The 25,348-nt window shown below is 39.7% G+C and overlaps 2 protein-coding genes across 3 annotated transcripts in view; both read right to left on the bottom strand.

Annotated features, from left to right (window-relative positions):
* necab2 (N-terminal EF-hand calcium binding protein 2) overlaps positions 1-1,663 on the bottom strand; it is a 181,081-nt gene extending 179,418 nt beyond the window's left edge. For both annotated transcript variants that reach the window (XM_036152095.1, XM_036152091.1), the window contains exon 1: positions 1,252-1,663. In XM_036152095.1, the coding sequence (XP_036007988.1) occupies positions 1,252-1,578 (327 nt within the window). In that variant the 5' untranslated portion in view covers positions 1,579-1,663. The remainder of the gene's footprint in view (positions 1-1,251) is intronic.
* A 2,051-nt stretch (positions 1,664-3,714) lies between these two features.
* hydin (HYDIN axonemal central pair apparatus protein) overlaps positions 3,715-25,348 on the bottom strand; it is a gene marked incomplete in the record, with an annotated part of 105,325 nt that continues 83,691 nt past the window's right edge. The window contains 28 exon segments of the mRNA XM_036152103.1: positions 3,715-4,165; positions 4,849-5,130; positions 5,959-6,183; positions 6,276-6,506; positions 7,165-7,315; positions 9,586-9,749; positions 9,860-10,069; positions 11,470-11,686; positions 11,811-11,920; positions 12,043-12,213; positions 12,292-12,444; positions 13,473-13,671; positions 14,077-14,246; positions 14,813-15,034; positions 15,146-15,353; positions 15,501-15,648; positions 16,429-16,594; positions 16,696-16,822; positions 18,022-18,222; positions 18,456-18,666; positions 18,853-18,944; positions 21,384-21,544; positions 22,283-22,504; positions 22,893-23,035; positions 23,116-23,349; positions 23,624-23,729; positions 24,896-25,091; positions 25,199-25,347. Coding sequence (XP_036007996.1) covers positions 3,947-4,165; positions 4,849-5,130; positions 5,959-6,183; positions 6,276-6,506; positions 7,165-7,315; positions 9,586-9,749; positions 9,860-10,069; positions 11,470-11,686; positions 11,811-11,920; positions 12,043-12,213; positions 12,292-12,444; positions 13,473-13,671; positions 14,077-14,246; positions 14,813-15,034; positions 15,146-15,353; positions 15,501-15,648; positions 16,429-16,594; positions 16,696-16,822; positions 18,022-18,222; positions 18,456-18,666; positions 18,853-18,944; positions 21,384-21,544; positions 22,283-22,504; positions 22,893-23,035; positions 23,116-23,349; positions 23,624-23,729; positions 24,896-25,091; positions 25,199-25,347 — 5,088 coding nt within the window.

A 25,348-nucleotide genomic window follows, 5' to 3' on the forward strand; every position in this document is an offset into this window, starting at 1 on the left:
ACATTTCACAGGTAAAGGTGATGCAGAAAACCGGAGAATAAATGTTAGAATGAGTTCAAAGCCTTGAGTCAGCAGCTGCCATGCTCAGACCAATGAAAACGAAACTAAAGCTTTGATAAAAACAAGTCGAGAAAATGGAAAATAAAGCTATAGTATCTCGTTCTTTCAACACATCTACTAAAAAAGGTTCAAGAGAAAAAGAGCTGTTGAAAGAGCCAAGCTTATTTCCCAGGTTTTTTTTAGTGCCAAGTTGTAAAACATAAATAATTTAAAGTCAATACCATCCAGCAAGAAAGGTCTCATGTGCAGGTGCCTCTGAAGACTTCACATAAGCCAACTGATAAGAGTACTTTTGGGGGTTGGGGAGTGCAGGAATTTAATCAAAATGTTTTGTTTTGTTTTTTTACCTGAGCTCTGTAAGGCATCACCAAACCAATTTAGATATATGTGAAAACAGAGTGACTTTAAATAAAATTTGAGAACAGTAATAAACATGGATGCAGTTTGTGCATCGGATCAGGGGGAATGCAACTTTAATGCTCCAGAAACCATGTTGAAATCTGCAAAAAGTTGCTATTCTTCTACAGTGTGTGCTACTAAAAACCAGCTGGGGATCTCATTTTTATGCTTCATGTGATGCCATTCATCCAAAGCTTTATTAGCAGCGTTTGTTCATTCAGTGCGCTTTTTAAAAAGTTTCCATTATGTGGAATCTTATAGTGGAAAATCTTACTTCATTACCCAGCTGTGGTTTTATTGTTAATGTGCTTTTTTTTCTTCTTCTTTTTTTTTGGTGAAAAAACAGAGCACTGGACGTTGACTTTTAACAGTGTTGATCATGAATCCAAATCTAGAAGAAATGGTGCTGCATGCGTGGATCTCCAGGGGATTTTCTTTTAAATGGTAATCAGAAGAAAAAAGACCTAATTTGGCTGTATTGATGGGTTGACCTAAAATCACACATTGCGCTGCCCGATAGTTACTTCTGTGCAGGCAACACGTTCAGCTGCTAAACTGAGCGTTTAAAAAAGCACTGCTTTGATAAAAGTGCATTCCGTGTGTTGGTCTTTATTTGGGTTGAATGTTGAACTACCTGAAACTACTTGTTATTCGGGTCACTGAGTAGAAGGGAGCGCACTGTAAGGAAACCGGCACTGTTGTAAGAAACTGTGATCGGTGCGTAAGTGCGCAGCGCGCTCTGGATGTCTTCATCCACCCACCCATCCGCCCAACCTGCCGCTTCATACTCACATCCAGGATGACCGAGATGCCTCTCCGTGGCTCCGGGGCGAAGAACTGCTCCTGAGCCACGGCCACCTCCTCCTTGCTGGAGGCGTACTCCCGGCTGGAGATGTTCTTGTTGTCGCTCATTTTGGTGACGATCCAGCGGACGAGCCCGTCGATTCCACCGGGCTGGGCGCCGCTGTTTCCGGACTGCGCTGCCGTCGCGGACTCGCTGTCCTGACCGGCTACGGGTTTCGGCTGCTCGCGGCTTTCCTGGGCTCGAAGTTTGGCTTGTTCTTTGTTCAGCAGTTTGTGGACCCCGTCCCTACAGTAGCGCGCTGCCTGCTCACACATCCTTTTGCTGCGGAGCGCTCATGCTGCGCTCTATGGGGGAGAGAGAGAAGCTCCCACCCCCTCCTCTCCCCACAACACTTCGCCTGTTACATCACAGCACCCACCCCAAAGCACACCCATGCACCCATCCAGCAGCTACACCCCCAATCTCTACAGCAACAAATTTGTGGGGAAAAAGAACAGAATTAATGGCAATTTAAGTTACACCTGATCTGTTCATCCTGCCATGAAGCGACCTAAACTAAACTAACATCCTTCCTTTGAATTTGAATAGCATCAAAAAGTAATTTGATTAAAAACATTAAACTTCCGTTTTAAATACTGTAGATTAAGTACATATACGGTGATATATGCCTTGTTAATTGATGTTAATTATGATTACAGCAAAAAAAAAAAACTTAGATCCTGTGAAAATTTTAATATTAAACCATAGCAATAAAGACCTACATAATTCAGAGGAAAAGCTGGTGATATGAAAGTTGTCAGGTGTGTGCCACAAAACGTCGCTGCTGAAGAAGATGGCTGTTAATGTTAAAGGAAAGTTAACTGGAAAGAAAAAGCATGGCAAAAAGCTGCTCCAAGAGCCACCGCACACAGTTTTATCTGTAGGTTACTGGTTTACAGTCATGTTTTCAGATGAAAGGGATTTTTTTTATTTTATTTCCTCTGTAAATCAGAGCCACAAAGGCTGGAGAAAGAGTGGCGCTGCAAAAAAAGTACCAAACTAGTATTAAGTGAACATGCTGTACAGTACATGCAGATACTTTCTAACAGACTGTATTAAAAATGCCTTTTTTTAAATTAAAGGCTTGAAATATCCCTGTTATTACTAATTTACTGAGATGCACCGGTTATATTCGGTAAAAAGTTTTTTACAGTTAGTCTAATTAGTCTATATGCTTGACATTATCTAAATTGGCAAAACTGAAACATCTTGTTTTAAAAAAGCCAACATAAGGTCAATCAATCAACAGCTGAAAATGGTTAAATTGTGCTGTGAGAAATGTTTGATAAATGTTTTAAATAAAATGTTAGATATGAACAATTTTGTTAAACTGGTAAAACAGAAAGTTCACAAATTTAGAGTCAAGCGGTTCTTTGCACTATTTTAGGCCTTATATGTAATGACTGTATAGATTTCACTATGTTGTAATTCATTTATGGCTATTTTATGCAAGAAAAAAATTATCTTAAAGCTTTTTTGTTTAAGAATTTATGTTTGTGTCATTTTCCAAGGAAAAATGCAAATAATTGAAATAACTATATGCAATGCTTTGTTAAAATTAAGAATTAAAAAATAATGATACACCACTTTACCATTAGAAATATATTCAGGATATTAGGGTAAAACAATATTACAGAGATTACAGGCAAGACCAGTGACAAATAAAAAAAGATAATTACTTATTAATTAAAGTAATACACATTGATTAAAGAGGTCCTTGTGTGGATTCAGGAAGTATACATGTTAATTTTTAATTATGTATAATTATTATTAGTATTTGGCAAGGTTTTGTTTTAGAGATTTCACCTTTTCTGTAGATTAACCCATAATTTGTTTGCTCTATATTTTTGTCAGTAATTTCTGAAGAAAGAAATCATTTCATTGTGTAAGGAAGTAAAAGTAACATCCTTCCTTTGTGGTTCTTGTCCCAAAGCATCAACTCATGTCCAACAAGGGATTTCTGCATCTCTGTTTTAATGTCCAATCTTATTATTATGACTTTACCTTTGAACAACAACAGCAGGAAGTTCTTCTTCCCAACAGGAGGATCAGAGGATTTCGCCTCATCCAGGAAATAGGAGTGTCTCCTGAACTGTCACTCCAGCTCCTCATTAGAGGTTTGTGTGCAGCGAATGTCTGATGTGACACGTCTAACCTTTGATAATGAGAGACTCCCCCAGATCTGCCCTTTCCGCTGGGTAGTGGGCCTTTGCCTCAGTGTGCCGTGTGTCTAACAGAACACAGAGCTGGTTTGGATGAATTGAGTCCTGCTGAGGAGTCAACGGAGGGACCAAAACGCAGAAAAAGTCAAGTAAGACAAATCTTGGACACATCTGCGAAGCGCCCAAATTCAAATCCAGTCACTTGACATGATTGCCCCCATGTGGAAATGAGTATGCAATGACAGGAGGTGGTTCTCTGCACAGTTTATTCAACTGATAAGAACATATTTTGCAATAAAATAAATTAAGTTTATTAAATCAAGATAAATCTGTTTTACATTTTTGGCATTGACATGTAGATTCCAGGTTCAAAACTGTCTAAAATCCCAACACATATCTAGAAATAACCTTGGTTAGGTTAAATAATAAAGACAAAGCTGCTTAACCATTGGGGTGTTTTCTTTATGCTTCTAAGAATATTTTATGTCCCTGTAGAAGACTGAGGTCGCTGGCCCTTCAGGTAAAACACCCATGAACAGGGCTTGCCGGGGCCCACCAAGCGCTGAGTGGAGATTGTCAGCTTTCCAAACCACGGTCCAGGAGATCCTCCTGGAGGAGCTTCAAAGGACACCATGATGTTCTGTGTCTTTTTAGAGGGGATGCTGTCCACCTCTTTGACAGTAAAGCAGGGGTTGTCAACCTAGAAGCAACACAAATATCCTTATTACCAGACATGCAAACAAAAGAGAACAAATAGTTTATAGCTGCCAAATATGCAAAGGTTGAGTAAATGGTAGTGATGTGAGGAAAACTTATCAACAGGCAGTAGAAAGTGCTCAGAGTGAGTTCAGTTTGAAGAACCATGGAGTAAATTGTCAGAAGGGAATCAAGCTAAGAGCTGAGAGAGTTAAACCCATAAAAACCACAAACATACATCCTCGGGGCTCAGTGGACACAAGTGGACAGCTTTAAGGACAAAAGTTCACATCATTTGTTAAAATCCCTTATGAAAGATCAAGTTTGTCATTCACAATGAACACGTAGCCGCGTCAAACATTCAGCTGTGAACAGCATGGCTACTAATATTTCTCTAAATCAACAATAGGGGTGAAATGCAGGGGAAACCACTTGGGGTCCAAATATCTTTTACACTTATTGTTTGAATGGACCTAAAACAAAACAAAATAATTAAATCTTGTCTTTATACCTGAATTAGATTTTGCTGCTCATAAGTGGGACATTTTAGAAGCTCCTGTTTATTGGTTGAGAAAATAATGCAAAACATAATCCCCTGGCAGCTAATTTACTTGTAATTTATTTTTGAGGCTGCGTAGCTGGAATCTCTGTACTCTTTAATGTCGTTAAGCGCCTGCTGAGTTTTACCTGAAAAGAGAAAGCTGTGGCCTGCAGGAACACGTTCTTGAAGGGGATGGCGACGCTGCCACCTGCGGTGACGCTGAACGGGCCCTGAGGTCTCGGCAAGGTGCAGACACCGTGCAAAGGAAAAATGTATTCCCCACCAATTTCTGAGGCCAGGGTGAGCCGTCCCCTCACCTCCCCCAGCTGCTGTGGTTCGAAGCGAGCTTCCAGCTTCACCTCTGACCCTAAAGGAAAACCGGCCGAAGCGCTAACACTTCTGTCCGTGATAAAATCAGGACAATCAGTCTGTAGGCGAGACAGAAAACAGGATCGCATTATAAATGACCGTGCCACTGAGACAATACAAACACTGTTTACAGAAATATTTAGGCTACGTTCACACTGCAGGTCTTAGTGCTCAATTCCGATTTTTTTGTGAAATCGGATTTTTTTGCATGGTCGTTCACATTTCCAAATATATACGACTTGTATGTGATCTCCTGTGTGAACTGAATGCGTTCAACCGAAGTGTCCCGCATGCGCACTCCAGGACGCGATGACGTCACACGTAGCAAAGCGTCCTCAGTGTTTGCAGAAGTAAACATGGATTATAATGCTGGCGCGCATTTTGCGGTCATTAATTTATTTTCTAACCGGAGCTTTCCCTCCATTGACTGCTCTTCTCATTGTAGTCCACTATGAGTGTCGTCTTTCTTCCCGCTTCTGCATAGCAGGACACAGAATAGTGACGTTTGTCGAGTATCGGTGACGTACAGGTCGGATAAATGCGACCCGGCCGTACAGACAGAGGTCGCATTTGAAAAGATCAGATACGTATCAGATTAAGGACCACATATCCAAGTGGCCTGGGTCGCATTTGAAAAAATCCGATCTGTGTTGTTCAGACTGTCATAAAAAGATCAGATCCATGACGCATATGGGCAGAAAAATCTGAATTGGGTCACTTCAGGCTGTAGTGTGAACGTAGCCTTAGAGATCACAGATCACAGAAATGATTGGTGCATCTTTAATAAAATTAAACTCATAATATGTTGTATTCTGTTAGCATTGGCGTCTTTTTAACTTCAAAAACATGTATACAAAACAAGATTCTGTTGTGTTAGTTTTTTTTACCTTACAGTAATACTTGGTTACAAGGTGGGAGTAGTTTGTGAACTTAATGGGGACAGAGTGGGTGTTGCCCAGTGCGGCCTGGAAGTGGACCGTCTCCTCTGTCGGCGGGGGCAGAGCTCGGAGAAGCAGATTGTAGTAAAAATGGCCCAGATCATTACTTAACAGGGTGAGCCGTGTGGTGGACTCGCCCACATGGAGAGGCAGATACTCGAGGCTCAGAACGCCCTGAGGAGAAGATATACACAGACATGAATTTGGTTAGCTTTACTTATTTTATTTTGTCTTTAAAATGAAATGAGTGGTTGTTTTGGATTCACCTTGGACTGTCCCGGCACAGTGTGCTGAGGTGGAGCCTTGACGTCACCACATTTACACTCTGTGGTGAAGCTGGTAGCTGTGGGCAGAGGGTTCTCCACATGCAGAGCAGCTGAGGTCACTTGGCGAACCGGCGTCTCCAGCTCGATGGTGGACAGGATGCCTGGAGGCCTGACTTTAAAATTGACGAGGTAAAACAAGTACTCACCTGTTACCTCATTACGAAAGGTCACCTGAGTAGAAAGATTGAAATGTGGAGTGAGGGCCAGACTCAAGCTGCTGTCACACTGTTTTCTGTCTCATGTTTGTCTGTGGATTTACGTCAGATCCACATGTTTGACATGGGTCTCAAATACAAAGCGTTGAGTTTGGTCATATCTGTAAAGTATTGCTTATTTCGCACTTGGTTTAGTGTGGTGCGCGTGTATCGGGATGAACAATGTAAAATTCACACAGCAACAGAGCTTCAGGAGGACGTATGTTCTTTTTTCTGTCACTGTACCATCTTGTTTTTTTTTTTTTTATGGAGGCCCATGAATGGTCAAATAATTAGAAACTTAATGAATCAGTGAGTCAGACAGAGTGTCTGCATACTAGTCTTGCTGTAATATTTTAGTAGGTGTGTAACTGTGTAAAATCTGCAGGAGTGCCTGTGTGGCATATTTAGCACATACTAGGCAAAAATTAAGAGACCACTACATCCCCATCGTCTCAGAGTGGCTCAGCTGGGGATCAACTCGTGTATGTAAGTTTTTTTTAAGGAAGGCATTTCTGAAGTTTTAGTTTCATTAAGCAATGTATCATCCTATACCTTTGAAACCAGAGGCAGATATGCAATAGTATGATGGAGGTATAAGAAACATACTCATACAGAAATTAGTTTATCCAAACCTTGGTGCTGTATTCCCCCTCTCTGTATGCAAAGAAAGACATCTTATAGTCTCTTTTGGTCAAAGCGGGAACCTCGATGGAGTCGTGTCCCTTGAGGAACACCGTTGGGTCGATTTTCTCGGCTTTAACTATCTCTAGCAGGACGCAGAACCTGAAAACAGAAAGAAAAAAACAGTCTGCTTGCACTAAGAGGTTTACAATTGTGAAGTAGAAAGAAAATTATACACGATTTAAAACATTTTTTACAAATAAACTGAATATGCAAAAATATTCAGTCCCCTTTTCTCTGAGTGGAACCAATTACCTTCATAAGATGTGTGATATGATGGCTTATGACTGCATAGAGTCCATATGTTTGTAATCTAATCTCAGCACAAATGCAGCTGCTCAGTGACTGCCTCAAATGTTGGTTAAGAGAATAGTTGGGGAGCAAACAGCATCATGAAGTCCAAGAAACACAACAGACCGGTCAGGGATAAAGTTGTGGAGAAGTTTAAAGCAGGTCTAGGCTATAAGAATATTTCCCAAGCTTTGAACATCAAACATCATCACACGGCAGCGCCGAAGGACGCACGAGTAGCTGCTGCTATCATATCTGTTTTGTCAGAATCCATGATTTCTTCTTTGAAAGAAGAACAGCAGGAAATGCCTTGACTAGCTCACTTTTGTGTTGTCTCCTGCTGCTTATGTTTTAATTTCATACCTTGATTGGCTAAAACCAACCTTTGGTAGTCAGGCACTAGGTGTCGCTTCGCCCAATCAGCTCGGAGAGTTCTGTTGAATGTCCCTCCTTTAACCAAACAAATTTGATGGGAGCAGTCCCAGATTGATCATGTGCTACATATTATCAATCTGGCAGGCCAGGTTACAGCTATTAATCATGCACGACACATATGTGGTCTTTATGGAAGAGTACCAAGAAGAAAGCCATTGTTATAAGAAAACTATAAGAAATCCTGTTTGCAGTTCACCAGAGGCCATGTTAGGGACACAGCAAACATGTGGAAGGAGGTGCTTTGGTTAGACGAGAGCAAAATGTAACTTTTTGGCCAAAATGTAAAACGCTTCGTGTGGCAGAGAACTAACACTGCACATCACTCTGAACACACTATCATGGTGGTGGCAGCATCATGCTCTTGGGGTGCTTCTATTCAACAGGGACAGGGAAGATGGTCAGAGCTGATGGGAAGATGGATGGAGCCAAATACAAGGCAATCTTGGATGAAAGCCTGTTGCAGTCTGCAAAAGACTTGAGACCGGGGCAGAGGTTCACCTTCCAGCAGGACAACAGCCTTAAACGTAAAGCCAGGGCTACAATGGAACGGTTTAAAACTAAACATATTTATGTGATACAATGGCCCAGTCAAAGTCCAGAATCTGTGGCAAGATCTGAAAACTGCTATTCACAAACGCTCTCCGTCTAATCTGACTGAGCTTGAGCCATTTTGCAAAGAAGAATGGGCAAGAGTTTCAGTAACCAGATGTGCAAAGCTGGCAGAGACATACCCTAAAAGACTTGCAGCTGTAACTTGAGCAAAATACAGTTCCACAAAGTATTGACTCAGGGAGGCTGAATACTTTTGCACAATGCCCTTTTCAGTTTTTTATTTGTAAAATAAAAAAATAAATAATGTATAATTTTCTACTTCACAATTATATACCAATTTGTGTTGGTCTTTCTCGTACAATTCCAATAAATTATAGTTGTGTTTGTTGTTGTAATTTGACAATATGTGGAAAAGTTCAAGAGGTGTGAATACTTTTGCAAGCCACTGTATTTGGAGTTGTCTTGATCTTGATTTTTTTTCTGTCAAAGTCAGTATCTCACCATAGCGCCATATTGTGTGGTATGTGGGGGGAAAAAAAGAGAGGAACGTGGACGTCTATGGGCAAAAAAAGTGTTAAATTTGAGAAAACTGTTTCCAGAAGACGACATATAACTGGAAGTAATGTCATTGGGAAACTAAAAAAAAAAAAACAGCAAAGACATGATGCAGGACTTCAAAGATGCATCATCCTTCAGTTTCTCATCGACTGACTGCAGTGTTTTCAGTTCATCTATGTCCAACAATCACATTGAAGATAAATCCTATTTTCCATAAAACTGTGTAGTCTTTGATCTTTTTTTTACAGATTCAAAATAACCAACAGCGATGGGTTACATTTAAAATCTGTTCCTTTGCTTAGTTGGCTGTTATGTGTGGCCACACCACTCGTTCATCCTTTGAGTTTAGCAAGCCTTTTATGCCTGATTGATCGAAGCTCAGTGTTAAAAGGCTTTAAAAAAAACCTTCAGAAAGTCTGAAAATCTGTTTATTAGAAAACCTTAAAAGACAGTCTGGATAATTGGCTGGAAAATATAAAGAAATGAGGGACATCCCAAAGGCTTGTGCATATGTTGGATGACTTAATTTGCTTTACCTCTGCTGCCTGGGGAGCCAGTTGCTGACCAGGAGAACCTCACAGTGTTCAGTTTTGGCAGGCAGCTCATGCATGATGGTGTCCTCTGCTTTAGGAGGAGAAGCTGTTCCCTGCAGGTTGAAAAACATTCCCCTCCCAGCAGGAAAGGAGAAAAAAACTGATCCCTGAAAAAAAAGTGCCACAAGTCTGTTTAAGAAATCTTTAGCAAGCAAACTGCATCTATTATAACTAAACACAACAATATTTTTGATAAAAGTATACATTTTATCTCTACCAGGTGTTTGCTTCCATCGGGGGTCATGGTCAGTGGTCTATACGTGATGTCGAATGTCTTGGTTTGGTTGGGTTCAAAGGTCAGAAAGAGAGCAGCACTCCACTGCTCACCCTTGATGACAGGTCTGATGGTGCAGCTCTCACTGGAGGGGTTGGTTATGGACAGGCTCTGAGTTTGAAAGCTTCGCACTCGGCAAGAAAAACTCACCACCTGGAGACACATCGGTTGTCCAAAATGTAGAAAATGAATCAAAACCATTTTCTGAGCATGGACTTTGATCCACATTTTAATGCCGAGTTCAATAAAAACTAAGCTATGGGTTAAAGTCACTCGCTTTGATGTACAATTAGGGATAATATTCTATTCCTTGTTTTTTGTTGTATTCAAAAGTATAACTTCTATAAATGATCCTCAAGCACTTTTTTTTCCTTTTACGACTAGTCAGATCTCAAAGAAACTGGAAACTGGAAAACAGTGGCAGCCAGTGAAAGCATCTTTACAAAGTAGGATGCTTATTTTCTTCTGCCAGAAAGACAGAGCACCAATCAAGTTCTGCTGCACCATATTTTTGCAGCCTTTTTGAAAACCTTTCTCCTATTTACTTTAGACAGATAGATGGATGTGGGAGAAATTAAACACAACCTTTCTGACTCCTCTGATTCCTCAGCTGCAGGACTTTAACGGCACTCCCTTAATTAAATCTAACTCTAAGAAGTTGAATAAATCTTTAAATCTGTCAAAAGCTGCTGAATGATCGAAATGGGACAAATCAATGCCTCACACTATGTGGAGCTGCCCTTTAAACCATTTCCACAATGAGAAAAAACAGCTGACATGGCAGCTTTTAGAGAAAACGTTTAAACAGCAATCAATATAAATTACATTTTCATCATTATTTTACAGCTCATTTTTTATTTGACTTGATAAATATAATTAAATTCAATAAATTCAAGGTTTTTTACAGCACCAATACACAGCATATCTGCTCTCAAGGTATGCCCGTGCAAGTTCTCATTTATCCGGGTCACGTCAACAGCAAACAGGCTTAGATCGGAGGCAACCAGACTTTTCGGTCAGTTTTTCCTAAGACGTTTAAACAGCTATCCAGGAATATTTGTAAATTCAGGCGGGCCACACTTGAGCAACCTTTCATCTAACTTGGAAGAAGCCTAGGAGGATGGGTCTCCATGTGCGTAAAAACAGCAGTGCTCCAACTGCAGGTTGCTCAAGTGCGAGCCACCTGAACTGACAAAGACTCCTGGATGAGTGTCGAAATTCTTCAGAAAAAATGAAAGAAAAGTCCGGTTGCCCCTGATTTGGGCCTGTTTGTAGTTTCTCTCCAGGCACTTCATAAGACTACCGGCTCAAATTCATATTCAGATCGAGTACTGAAATCCAATCAATCCAACGCAACTAGATTGTACAGACATATTCAAATGAAATTAGATACATTTCACATTCTTCAGGTAAAAATGCTAACTGGTAAAAAGTAATACAACTAAATAACTTCCTCGTCATCTAACTGATAATTAAAGTGTGTATAAACATTCATTTTTTGAAACATATGATGAATCTTTACTGATCTACAGAGAGACAGAATTCAGGCTAACCTCTTTGCTGGTGGAGGGTGGAATGCAGGAGCCTGTGACCGTCAGTTTTACAGGTGAGGAGCCTTTGATGAAGCAGGACAGGTTCTCGTATCTGATGTCATTACTGAGCTCCACGGGGGCAAAGGTCACCTCAAAGGGAACGTCCTTGCCTGGGCTGGTATATCCTGTCATTGGTTTGATAGACAACTCTGCAGGGAAATTGGTTTGCCAGTGAAATCTGGTATTTCAGTGGAGCGAAACAAAAGCAGAGAGCAGGGAATAAATCCAACCAGAGTTAGTGTGGGATTCGGAGGACGTTAGCTGCTTCTCAATAAAACCGAGTGTATAGTATTTCACATTACCTGGCACCGGCGTCACCGGTGTTTATCATGACAATCTTCCTGCTGGTCTGGCAGTGCTGGACCACAGCTCCAAAAGTCAGATGGTCGCTGTCTAAATGGACTTCCACGCCCTGACAGTGTAAAATAGGAATTATTACCAAAGATCTCTTGATCCAGAAGCGTTATCAACACAGGTTGATAACGCATATTTCAATTTAGGGAATAGTGCTTCTAAGGGCATATTCCAGCCAACCTTGCAGCAGCCCTCGATGGTCAGCAGAGGGTGCAAGAAGTCTGTGAACTTTGCCTGCAGCTCAGCGGAAAAAGGAGGAATGTGCTGATGAGGGGAGAACTGAACCTGCACCTTACAGGAGCCGCCACAGGATTTCAGCTTAAGCTCACTTGTTGGGCTGACAGACAGGTCCTGGTGGCAGGAAGTCAGGCATTAGGTCTGGCTTTACATGACTCCTGTTTGATGTTAGCATTTGTGCTTTTTGTTTACCTTTGGATCCAGTGGAGTATTTGTGCTCAGTGTCAAAGTGAAAGAAAGGTCTAAGAGGCTGTGATTGACTAAAACCACCTGTGTGTTCACCCTCTGACCCACCGTTACCGATCCCAGCTTCACTTTCTTTTGTTTGGGCTCTATCACTTCCAGCTGGGACAGAAAGAGATAACTCATGGTCATGAAAATGATTTTTGGACAAATAACTAAATTAAAAACTTTGGTATTGGTTGAGATTACTTTAGAAATTTCTCAAAAGAAACATTTCAAGAAATGAAGACTAGCCCAAGACCTTTCCCCTCATACCTTACACATCAGTTTATAATTTATTATAAACTGATGTGTAAGGTATTATGTTTCTCTCTGATAACTTTCTCTCCTTTAATATAATTACTTGCAGATAATCAACAAATTTCCTTTTTAATTATTTGATCCACTCGTGCCATTGATTCTATGTTTTTTTGTTTAGATGTAGAGGCGGATCTCAGTCAATCAGAATACCGTTGGAACGTTAATTAATCTCAGTAATTCAATTCAAGCCTAGGAACTCACATATGATAAGAAATTCCTCTTTTGTCACACATTGAGGAAATTTGGCAATAGGTTACACACAGGTAATAGTAATGAAAAAAAGCTAATCTAATCTAATATTTGTTTTAAACTTGATTTATGATTCATAATTTATAGCATTTACTCCTTTTATTATTGCTGATGTTGGATTATAGCTAATAAAAAAGAAAAAATATGTTTCCTCAAAAATCTGACTGTTTTATACAACCATTAACAAAAGGTTTTCTAATAAAGAGATGTTCTGTTATGACCTATTCAATTGTAGGAAAGACTACTGAGAAAACAGATCTACAGCGGAGAGTTACTGTTCACAGAGTTCAGTATATAAAGATATTAATGGAAAGCTGAGAGTAAGGAAAAAGTGTGAAGGCTGAAACAGGAGTCTGTGTTCAAGATCCATGTCACACAGATCTATCCAGGTCATACGCTACAACTGTCACATTCCTTGTGTTAAACCCACTCTTGAACCAGAGGAGGCACACGTGATTAGCATTAGCTTAATAAAAGTGTTTACAGAGTTTTCCTTTGTAACAGAGAATCTCTGATGGACAGATGTACTATCTTAAAAGCAAGCAGCAGTATACTCAGTGAACTGTATTCTTTATTCTCACCTTCATTTCAATGCCTTGTCCCTCTATATCCACATGCTTTGAGACGCAGCCGTTTAACACAAAGGTGAGCTTTTGATTATAACGGCAAATCTTCTGAGGGTAGAAGGTAATTGGTATCTCCATTACAGCACCAGGCTTCATAATAACTGGTTGGAAGTCCACCTCCAGGAATGCTGTGTTTTTGAACTGGCATTGGACACTAATGAAAATAATAAAAACACAGTGTTTACATTTTAAACCCATAGAATTGTTGATATTTAAATAAGACAAATATGATACAGATTATGTCACCCACGGTTTCTGTTCATTTTATGCATTAGTGTAGCTTTAGTGTATTTCTATACAATGGGCAAAGTAAAACATGACAAAAAGTTCAACATTTCTAGTAACCAGATTTGAAATATGGATTATAGTGGGCTTTCAAAAATAAGCTCACAGACACATGTCCAAATAAAAGTTCCACTCATTATAAAAGTACATCATAAACCCTACTAGGCTGAAAAGAACACATGTTGTATTTCTTGGCAACATAATAATATTGAAAAGTGTCAGGTTTAGGTAAATTAACTATCCACAGCTACCTGGAAAACAGCTCGACACACACCTGACTTCCTTTCTGTCTTTGTTGTGAATGAGAAGAGTTTGAGACGAAGGTAACATGCCCGGACGGAACAGGAAACATTTTCCAAAGTGGAAATTGGTGAAGGAGAAGTCGAGGCTGGGAGCTGTAGCTTTGCCTTTAATAGAAAGAGTGAAGGTTGGGCCGAGCTTCACCTGGTGGGATGAATCAATAAAAAACAAAAACAGCCAGAAAGAATAAAATTAGGCAGATATGGAAAAACATCATTTGCCCAGTAAATTGACAGCTAACAGTGTCAGCTAACTGACACACACACAGGGATTGTGCTGAATCAGTTCATTATTGTTATTGATTGCATGTGATTTTTTTTTTAGTTTAAAAACTATAACAAACATTCTTTTTATGTTACAATGAGTAAAAGGTACATAATATTATGTCAAAACTCAATACAGGAGTTTTTTTCTGTTTTGTTTTCTTTTAATACATGATAATGTTAATTTTTCTTTACCACGGACTCTTGCTCAGTAGTTTGCTTTTACCACAGACCTCAACTCAAGTATGTTTTTTTTTTAAGCTCCGATTCACAACAATTACTCAACTATCGGTTTAGTGATGCCACGTGTATATTACTCAAAGAATAATTAGCCAAGTTGTTTTCACATTCCTGAACAACTTGAGAGAAAATTCGGCTCATCCAACATACTCCTGTGCTGGACTGAAAAGCTCGTACATAATTTAAGTAATGTTATCTTTATCTTGCCTTGACAATTAGTTTGACATCCTGAAGGTTGCAAATGGTCTGAGGGGAAAAGCACACTGATGCCTGGAGCTGCTTCCCAACCTCGACAGCACCAGTTTGAGGTTTCAGCTCTAACTGTTGGAGTTGCTCTCTGACACCTGTCAACTCAAAGCTTGTTTCCAGGGTGAATCTTGAAAGATTGGAGATGAGGAAATTATAGGTGCATTGTTCTGAAATCCCCATCTGTGATTTGTGAACATAAAGACACACAGAAGAGACTGTTCGATTAAAAGCTCAGATGTGAATGTGTATAGTTTGTGTCTCAGTGTGTCTGTGGTGTTAAGGTACGATGACCTTTCCAAAGTCAAGTGTATCCTCGTGGTTTGGGACGATCTGTCTGAGACTCCCGTCTCGCTCCTGAATTTGAACTAAAACGCTCACGATTAAACAATCCGCCTTAACGGTCAGGAAAAGTGGTTCCGACTTCTTCTTCACTTTCAGATTCAGTCTGAAGTTTACATATCCTTTTAAGGAAGGTGTGAAGCACACCAACAGCGGTAACCTATGACCAACATTTCAAGAAAACTGACCTTAACAACACTGATAAAAATGCTTTACAATGAGGACCATTTTGTGAATGTGAAACATAAAACTTGACATTTTGCTCTAAAATGTTAAAAATATATCATGGCTGCTGTAGGTTGTTAACCTGTTTTTGGACATCACTGTGCCATTCATGGGCTTCACACTCAGGCTGGACTGCTGATCTTCAGAGAGAAGAGACAACGGCAGGACGGAGAAGTGGAAGGGTTCCTCTTCTGCATTCACCAGATAAACCGTCTGCTCCACTTTATGTTCTGCCACAAACAAACACATGCTAGCTTGTATTGTTTTAGCATAAAATGCTCCTTTACTGTGAAAAATTGTATGAAAGAAGTATGAAAAACATACTTGTTTTATTGTTGTAATAATTGTGTTTGGACCTTTGTATTTTTTTTTTTTTTTGCATAATTGTGGCCTATAGAAAATTATAGTTGCTGGATACATAAATAACACATTATGCCTGATGTATAACGGCCTAAAGCTAAGACTGTAGTTAGACCAAGGAATTTTGCTTTGCCAACGTTAAGATAAAATGTCTGCGCCTAAAAGTGGGTTATGTACAGATTGAACACTGACTGCTGTCAGAATGAGATCAGTTCTATTAATCAGTGCTAAAACATTGAAACTGCTGATTTATCCTTTTAATGGGTCTCTCTCTCTCTCTCTCTCTCTCTCTCTCTCTCTCTCTCTCTCTCATCATGCTAATTGTGCTAATTGTTCCAAATTTCCAAAAATGCTAGCATAAGATGCTAAACATAACTTAAAGTGTGAACTTACATCATTTTTATCTTTTTTTTTTACAATAAAAAATGAAGTTGTTTAACTGCAGACCTGTGTAATAGGCACATATTTCTTTCATACAAAAAGGGTGACATCTGAACGTAGTCCTAATACAAATCAATAATCAGTATTCACAGAAAAGTTTCTAATATTGCTGTACAATTACAAAAATCTAAATGTATGCTGTATTTTTCTGTTTAATTTTTTATTTTTTTTTAAACATGACTGAATAAACTTGTGTTTGTTTTACATACCAACAATCAATTCCCCAAAGTCAATGTAAGGTCTGTCAAGATAGACACATGGTTCCCTAGCAGTCCCCACGCAAAGGAAGGGAAAAGAAAGGGACTGATTCTCAATCAAGAAGCTCCATAGTGACTCCACTGTCTCCTGGTGTTCAGCGACATATTCAAAACACATCTGTAGACACAGGTAGTTACATATGGATAGTACCTTGAGAATTGAAGGGAGTTTGAGATGGATAAGATAAATTGATTGAATGACAGACAAAAAGTTCTTACTTCCACTTTTTTTCCTGGTAGAATAGTCCCAAAAGATGTTAGACAACAAAAAGGACTGGCTGCTGTGTCTTCACACCTCCATTTAAAAAAGTAAGCCCTCCTGGTCGGATTCACCACATTAAAAGACCTACAGAGTCAGACAACAACACACGATTTCAGTTTCTTAATCCAAGGTTCTAACCCAATTAAATTTGTTCCCTGCATTTTAGCCCATTCCTTTTAATGAGTAGCGGGCCGGCCTCCAGTGTACAGAACTCAGGGAGCATTCTGGAGCTAGCGGTCTTGCTCAAGGAAGTAGCGTGGCAGTCTGTGGGATTTGAACAAGGGAATCTCCGCCCTGCTCTAACCACTAGACAACCACTCCCCCTTAATTTTTTTTACTTTCATTTTTTACAAGATGATAGGCTAATAAGCTCTACCACGCTGAAGAATTTATTGGAAGCACTTTCAGCATTGGTTTAAACAGAAAACTATCAGGAAGGGAAATTGCAAAGGAGAACATCTTAAGAAATCCAAGAACGAACTGAAGTAGACAGCAGTGAACCAGGAATTAGTGACAACGCCTGCATTATGCATTCAATTTACTACTGCAGTCAGAACGTGCATCTGGGGATAATGTCACACCCCAATTAACAATGTTTGATGTTGGAAAGGGGAAAACAACCGTATTCACCGGTTGATTCAGCGTTGTGACCAAACTGTGCATGAAAAGATTATCTGGTTATTATCAGTATCAGTATTATCAGTCCCTGTTTTTACTGCAGCTAATAAAATGTTTCAAATGAATGGCAGCCATACTGGGTGTAGATTAACCTTTTCCATTCAAATTTCTCAGACCTTTCTGTTAATTTTTCCAATTTGGAAATTTGAGAGTATTGAATAGGAATATTCTTTTATTGTTCCTCATGGAGGAAAATTAGGTGTACAAGCAGCAAAGTGACTTTCAGATGGAGGCATGCATATTCACTCTAGGTAAAAAAAAATAAAAAAAAGTAAAAGAATAAGAGAACGTGAAGTAAGGGCAAATGTACAAAACATTACAAATACTGCAAGTTATTCAAAATAGCATACACAGCTTCAAAGATTAGGATATTATTCTAGATTTTCTTGGCTTCTATTCTATGTTATAACTTCTAAAAAATGAACAAAATGTGAATATCAATGCATTGAAAGAATATAAATGCAATTTCCTTAATGAAGCTGAAAAAGACCAACCGTTGTTGTTATACTATCTCAAAGTGTCAGTACTGTACTACCTATTATTCAACAAATTGAGAACAACTGACTTATATCAGTGTGGATAATAACCTTCTGACAATCTATTACCTTGTTATGGGTGCTGAAAAGCCAATGGCTTCGAACTGTAAAACTCGAGTGCTAGGATCCAGAGGCTGGCTAAACCTGGGGCTGTGGCAGTTCCTGCTGATGTAGTCTGATTCCTCCAAATCAAAATGGACACTAGGCAACAGGCTTTGACCAGACACAGTGATACAAGGTGCCTGGTCGGTGTTCTGCAAGTTTGGAATACTGAAAAAGAGAGACATCCATAAAAAATGTGTGAAAACTGACATAATAACGCTCCCATTATAGATGGCTAATAAATAGTTTTTAGATGTGTTAATAATCAATCTGTAAACACTTTATGAATCATTCATACGTTTTTATTATCCACTAATTAAGTTTTGGGGAAGCCTTTAACAATGCTGACCACTGGAACCTGGAAAGCATAAAATGCACTTTCTTTTAAAGCCTTTAATTACCTGCAGAGTAGTCTTCCATGAAACTGAGCTACCTCCACAGGTGAAAAGCAAACACGGAAGTTCTGTGTAACACCGGGATTTATGGTTCCGATTCTGGGCTCCACGCTGAACGGGGGTGATTCAGGGTTTCCCGTGACGAGTGACATCACACTGCTCCAAGCACTGGAAGGCCTGGCTAAGCTGCTGCCAGGGCGAGATCTCGAGCTCTCATCTGTCACCAACGACACACACTCCAATTCACACAGAATCCTTTTTAAAGCAGTAAAATGTGAACTGATACATTCTGTTCAACTTGGAGCAAGTTGGGGAAAAGCATACGTGATTGAAGCTAAGATAAAAAAAAAAAACACATTTTAGAACAAATTCACTACACAATAAACTCATATTAAGAGCTCACCTTGTTCTGGATTTGTAATCTTGTTGCATGAATCCATTTGGACTTGCCACGAGAAATCCACTTTCACACAGCCCACATTGATGATCTGCAGTCTTTACATACAAACAGGCAAATCAATGACGTGAACAGATATACAATTTAAACCCGTTAAATCTGCAAGCTAAGTTCTCTGTAAATGTAACCATGCTCATACTGGGTATAATGTGCACAGCTTAAAGAACATCTGATAAATTTTTATATTTTCTGTAAATTGGTTTTTTAATCATGATGAAATCTAAACTTTAAAAAACAGGACTTCACACACACACGCGTCTTATAAACCTCTGGTTAGGCAACATATTCAAGTTCTTTTGAGCATGACCATTTGTATTTTGATGGTTTTTTTTTTTTACATTTTAGTTACATGTTTATAATTAAATGGCATCTGAAAAGCTGGTTACATTTATTCTGCATTGCGGTCAATAAGATGTTGGGACTTCGATAACAACACTGTGGTCTTAGAGAAGATTTGGATCTTTTTAGAGAAGATCAAGGCAGACAAGAATGGGCAGATTTCATTATCAAAGATATTCAGTGAGTCAAATCATCATAAAATCCACATGTTCTGCTAGATAGGTTGCATTAAAATGTTATTAAAGTCCCAATGATGTTTCCTACAGAAATGACTGCTGGTTCACTTACATCATCCACCAAAAGTGAACGTCAGCCAGACTTATGAGCCCAATCCTACCAGTTAGGCACACCATGTATGCACCTGCAGTACAGCCTGTACCATCGTCATAATACAAGTCGACACCAGAGATAAGAAGCAGAAATGGCAGCCAGAAATAAAAAAGCTGTAAACTTAAGGAAAGAATTCAGACTGCATGAAATGCTACCAATCTTTCAAATCATATATGTATTTGAGATGATAGATGCAACATTTGCATTAAAACCAATCAGATAGAAAAATTAAACAACATAAAAAATACATCTAAATTACAGAATGGGGGTGGACAATACTACAATATTTTTTCATTTATTAGTAATAAATGAAAAAAAGTAACGTTTGTTCAAAAGGGCAATTTCAATGACATACCCAAATTATGGAGGAAAGAGGATGTAGCAAATTGACTTTTGCAAATGGAAGAATAAAAGTCAAAACATAACAATGTGAATAAAAGCTTAAAGGTGTAGTGGATGATCTTTTTCGGCTTCAGGTTCCGGGGGTATGGCCTTATCTATTGGTTGTCCGACATGCCAATCATTGTGACACGCCTGTCATGATTTGGGTTTTGTCTTGGTTCAGGTTATCCGTTTTATTAGTTAAGTTTCTGCTTTTGGGTTCTTTCTTGTTTTGGCTTTGTTTTAGACGTGTTGTTCTGTTTAGATTAACTGTTATTTACCTGTCTCTTTATCAGCTCGGTTTGTTCTCCCCTCAGCAATCAGTCAGCTCCCTTGCCCTGATTAGTTCCACCTGCTCACTTGTAATTAGTCTTCACTCCTGTTCACCTGCTCACTCCCCTATATAGTCCTGCCACAAACCTCTGCAATCTGCCAGATCAATTCGAGCCACTTGGTGAGTCTTATCCAGCGTTGTATTTCTGATAGCCCTGTTTGATATCGACCCGATTGCCTTTTTGATTCTGAGCCAGCCTGATCCCTGAACCTGATTTTCTTGCCCTGTATGATTGCTTATACCTGTTTTTCTGACCTGGACCTGCCTTGGGATATTTTGAGTTTTGCCTTAGCCTTGTCTGTACTTCTGCCTTTTTGGACTGCCTTTAGTGTACCGGATTTTGGACTGCCTTTTTGACCACTGTGCATTGCCTGTCCCAGTTTATCATTAAATGCTGTTTTTGCTTGAAACCTATCTTGTCTGGTTGAATACTGGGTCCATCTGTCTCTGGTTCATGACAACGCCTACATAATGCCAATGTGCGACCACATTCCTTGTTAGCTTCCTCTTGCTGTGCAGGTGCACTTCTAGTGTTTCCACCCATCCATCCATTTTCCAACACGCTTATCCCTATTGGGGTCGCGAGGGGTGCTGGTGCCTATCTCCAGCTGTCAATGGGCGAGAGGTGGGGTAGACCCTGGACAGGTCGCCAGTCCGTCGCAGACTTCTAGTGTTTACGTATCCAAATCAGCTTCGGTGTTAGCTGAAGCTGGACATCGTAGCTCCGCTGCTCTGATCATATACTTATTAAAATGGCTGAGAGTCGCAAGAAGCAAACTGTTACAAGTTTATGAGAACAAGAGGAAAGCCACAGTAGAAAAGAATGAGATCAGAGTGGATTTGGGAGACTTTTTCATGTGATCTCCCTAAAGAGAGGAAGAGCGAGGTAAGATGGTCGCGTTAATGCACAGTTATACAAAAAGGGACTAGGACGTTTCTTACCTACATATCTGGAAAGATCGTTCGCTCTACCTTTAAAATAGTTGTCTCTAAATTGTTGAATAAGCATGCATTTCAAACATGCCTATGCCACACAGAATTATATTATCCTCAGGCATAACGTGTTGGCAGAGAGTGTTTCAGTCTGACTTACTGGTGGAGCCTGGTTTGCAAAAGCATGGTGTCTTTAAACTGGATGGTGTCGATGCTGCAGCTGAACTTTGAGTAATCACAAACTGCTCTGATTCCCAAATCCAGCTCCCATTGAGAGCCCTCAATCACAGAACAGAGAGGCTCAGGATCTGTCTCCATCACCTGTAGGAAAACAGGCAAATGAATTACCAAAGCGAAATAACTTACAGGTTCATCTCAATAAATAGGAATTGCTTCGATAAGCCATTTCAGCCATTTGAAGTTTTTGTTTTAGTTAGTTTTGAATATCATGGCTTACCACTAATAAAAACCCAAAATTAGATTTCTCTGCTTTTGTCCCTGTTATTTATAATGTTAGAACATGCCATAAGAACATCAACAAGTATTTTTACTTTTTTGATGTCCAGGCTATGTGAATCCTTTCCAAATTATTGAATGGGCTTAATTTCCCAATTATCTGAAGGCTGCAGTTATTGCTGCTGATCGTACCACCTTTTTCTATCACACTTTTTCCTTCTACTCAATTTCTGCAGTGTTCCCCATGTTAAGTAGGCCATAATAAAATTTATAAGACACAAGGTTTTGGGATTTTATTAGCTGAAAAATCACCATCATCAAAATAAGCAGAAGCAAAATATTAAAACATTGTGTGTATTAAACCATATATATCAATAAGACACATATATATGGTAATATTTAATAAATCAGAATTTGCATTCTTATGAGGCCCACTTTTAAAACAAATAACCTTTAAGCAGGTATTAAGGATACTTTTAATTGAGCCTACATTTCTAGCTTAAAGATGTTTTTTTTAGTAGTGTTATGTAATATTCTGATCTTAAATGTGATGTTTACATTAGCGGCAGCTTTACAGAAAATTAACAGAGAGACCATTTCTACCTTTTTCATCTCAGGCGGTTGAGACTCTTCAGAAACCATGCTTAAAACATTTTGCCATTTCATTGTTCTCTGACGGTCATCCCAGTCAGCCACCTCCTCTATTGGCTGCTTGAACTCCACCTGACAAATCTTACATCTTATTTGCTGCTTCAGAGTCACCGGCTGACTGGAACAAAACGTGACGGTCACCTCTTTAGAACAACCAGCATGAAGGTGCCCAACCTGTGTAAAAAAAAAAAAAAAAAATCTACTTTTAATATCATATACTTTGCCTAATAATAATTAAATTCATGAAGAAGGGGAATATTTTCAGAATGGAAAAATAATTAACAAATAAAAGACAATTTACCAAAAAACAGACAACAAATGTAGGCAAAGGGGAGCCCACAATAGAGTGCAAGCTTACTAAATAAAAATATAAAAGGGTTATTATATTATTTCTAGTTGGGATATTTTGTGATTTAGTTTGTGAAAAAAAGCTTTTGTTGACATGGATTTTGTGAATAACTGTTCTTCCGCACAACGGTTGTGGTGTTAATATCTAAATGGAGTTAATCTAAATAAGATGTTAGTTCACTGTTTAAATTTTCCATACATTGAAGTGTTTTACCTGTGGCGAAAACGTGACATTGAGTCCACCGTGAGGCCACTCAAACCTCACCACTTGGCTGCTGCTGTGGTTGGTCAGAGTGAAGCTTTCCTGGTATATACAATCTATATGGCAGTCACCAAAATGAAGTGTCTCATAATTACCTTTGAAAAGAGAAACACCTTTTCAGAAAAGCCTTTATTTTTCAACGTTATGTCAGGGCTATGTCATCCTTTTTTCATACCTTCCACTTCATCTTCTCCATCCTGCAAAGACCTGCTGATGTTATCAAGAGACACGATTTCCTGATAAGCCTCTCCCATCACATGTATCGTGGTGTTACTGTACTGGTTGTCCTTCACCTGCACGGTCATTGTCGTCTCAACAGTCACAGATTTGTTGGAGCAAAAGCTGACCTCAAACCGCTTCTGTTCGTTCACGTTAAGCCTCACAGTGGCTCTGTGGACCAACTGGCCCTCTAGAGGGAACGAAGTTTGTCAGGAATGTGACAGGAATATGAAATATTTTTGTTACAAAGCTGCTCTAAAATCAAACAGCGATGAAACAGCTTTGGTTTTAAAGAAGAAAATATAAAAAAAATTGGACAAAAGAGAAAACTATGAAGTATAGAAAAAGAACAAGACACCCTGAAAATGTTGCAACTGCAAAACCAAGGAACAACTGCAGTACAGAACAAGACACAGCTGAAGAAAAAAGGTTTATGTAGCAGTTCCCAAGAAAAGGTTTATTACCTGGTGCAGGGATTTGATGAATCTGTGCCAAGTGAACAGAGTTCTCAGTGTTGTCAGTAGATTTGATTGTAAACACATCATGTTCATCCACAATGTCAATCTGGACCTTTAGCAACAAATGCAAAAAAAAAATGTTCAAATTATCTCTTGATTATTTGTTCTTTGTCAAAATGTTAAAGTTACAGTCTTTGTATTTATTATCAAATGTTGTTGAACTCGCTTAAACTGGGAATCTAGATTGATTTGTTAAAAAAAAAAACACAAAAAAAAAAACAGACAAAACAAAGAACCCCATTTGGTTTTTGGTCTGAACCCATTGGTGGGAGTCGTGGCCTACTGGTTAGGAAGCTGGGTGTTTGCGTTTTGGAGACACCGTAAAGGTGAAGCTCTCGATTTAAAGGTTGAGCTACATTCATCTATGGCCATGACATTTGGGTCGTGACCAAAAGAATGAGATTGCGGATATGAGCGGCTGAAATGAGTTTTCTCCGTGGGGTGTCTGGGTATCCGGCAGGGACTCATGGTAGAGCCCCTGCTCCTCCACATCGAGAGGAGCCAGGTGAGGTGCCTTGGGCATCTGGTTAGGATGCCTCCTGGACGCCTCCCTGGTGAGGTGTTCCAGGCATGTTCCACCGGGAGGAGGCCCAGGGGAAGACCCAGGACACGCTGGAGGGACTATGTCTCTCAGCTGGCCTGGGAACGCCTTGGGGTTCTCCCGGAGGAGCTGGGGAGAGGGACGTCTGGGCCTCCCTACAAAGGCTGCTACCCCCATGACCCGACCCGGATAAGCGGAAGAAGATGGATGGATGGATGGATGGATGGATGGATGGATGGATGGATGGATGGATGGATGGATGGATGGATGGATGGATGGATGGATGGATGGATGGATGGATGGATGGATGGATGGCGTAAAGGGCGCTGCTTTGAAACTGATCGTGTAACGCTGGGTCCTTGAGCAACACCCTTGACCAGATTGCTCCATGTGCGCCATTCGGTGTGGTAAGGGACGGGTTAAACACACAGACAAATTTCCCCTCTGTGAGACTATAAATGGAAATATTTCTCTATTTATTTATAGCAGGGGTGGCCAACCAGTTCAGCATCAAAAGACGTATTAAAATCCAGCAACATCGCAAATAGTTGCTCAAGAAAATGTCCACACATTTTTGTTAAATCAAAAAATAATTAACCTAAATGTCATCTATTATAAATGTTAGGTGCTCTGTACAAAATAAAGTATAACATTACGAAGTTTTAACCAAAACTCACCTCAGCTACAACATTTCCATCATTGAGAAGCACCAAAGGTGAAGAGTGTCTGCGGCCCACTAAAGTCCGACCGAACCGTATCACTGGGTTTCCTTTGTTGTTTTCCTGAGCTGGACGCAGAACACTGACACTGGGCAGAGTACCCTCTCCAGTTAGCTGAAACTCCAGGGCTTGGTTCATGAACGCCTGTTTAGATCTAGATTCAACATAGAAAGAAAACTCCACAAAAGTCTTTCACAGAAGCTGTGGGAGTATTGCTGCACTCTTCTCACAGGACAGTTTTATTAGAGTAATGAATTTCACCTCAAGAGCCCCTTTATAGTAGCCTCAAACACAGCACTGTAATGCCGGAGTGCTTGTGGTGTGAAGGTGACCACAGCAAAAGCATGCGACTGGTTGGATATGTTCAATGTTGTAGCAGACAAGTCAAAAACCTCCAGCTGTCGGGATGAC

This window comes from Fundulus heteroclitus, chromosome 2, assembly GCF_011125445.2.
Source record: "Fundulus heteroclitus isolate FHET01 chromosome 2, MU-UCD_Fhet_4.1, whole genome shotgun sequence".
NCBI classification, from domain to species: Eukaryota; Metazoa; Chordata; class Actinopteri; order Cyprinodontiformes; family Fundulidae; genus Fundulus; species Fundulus heteroclitus.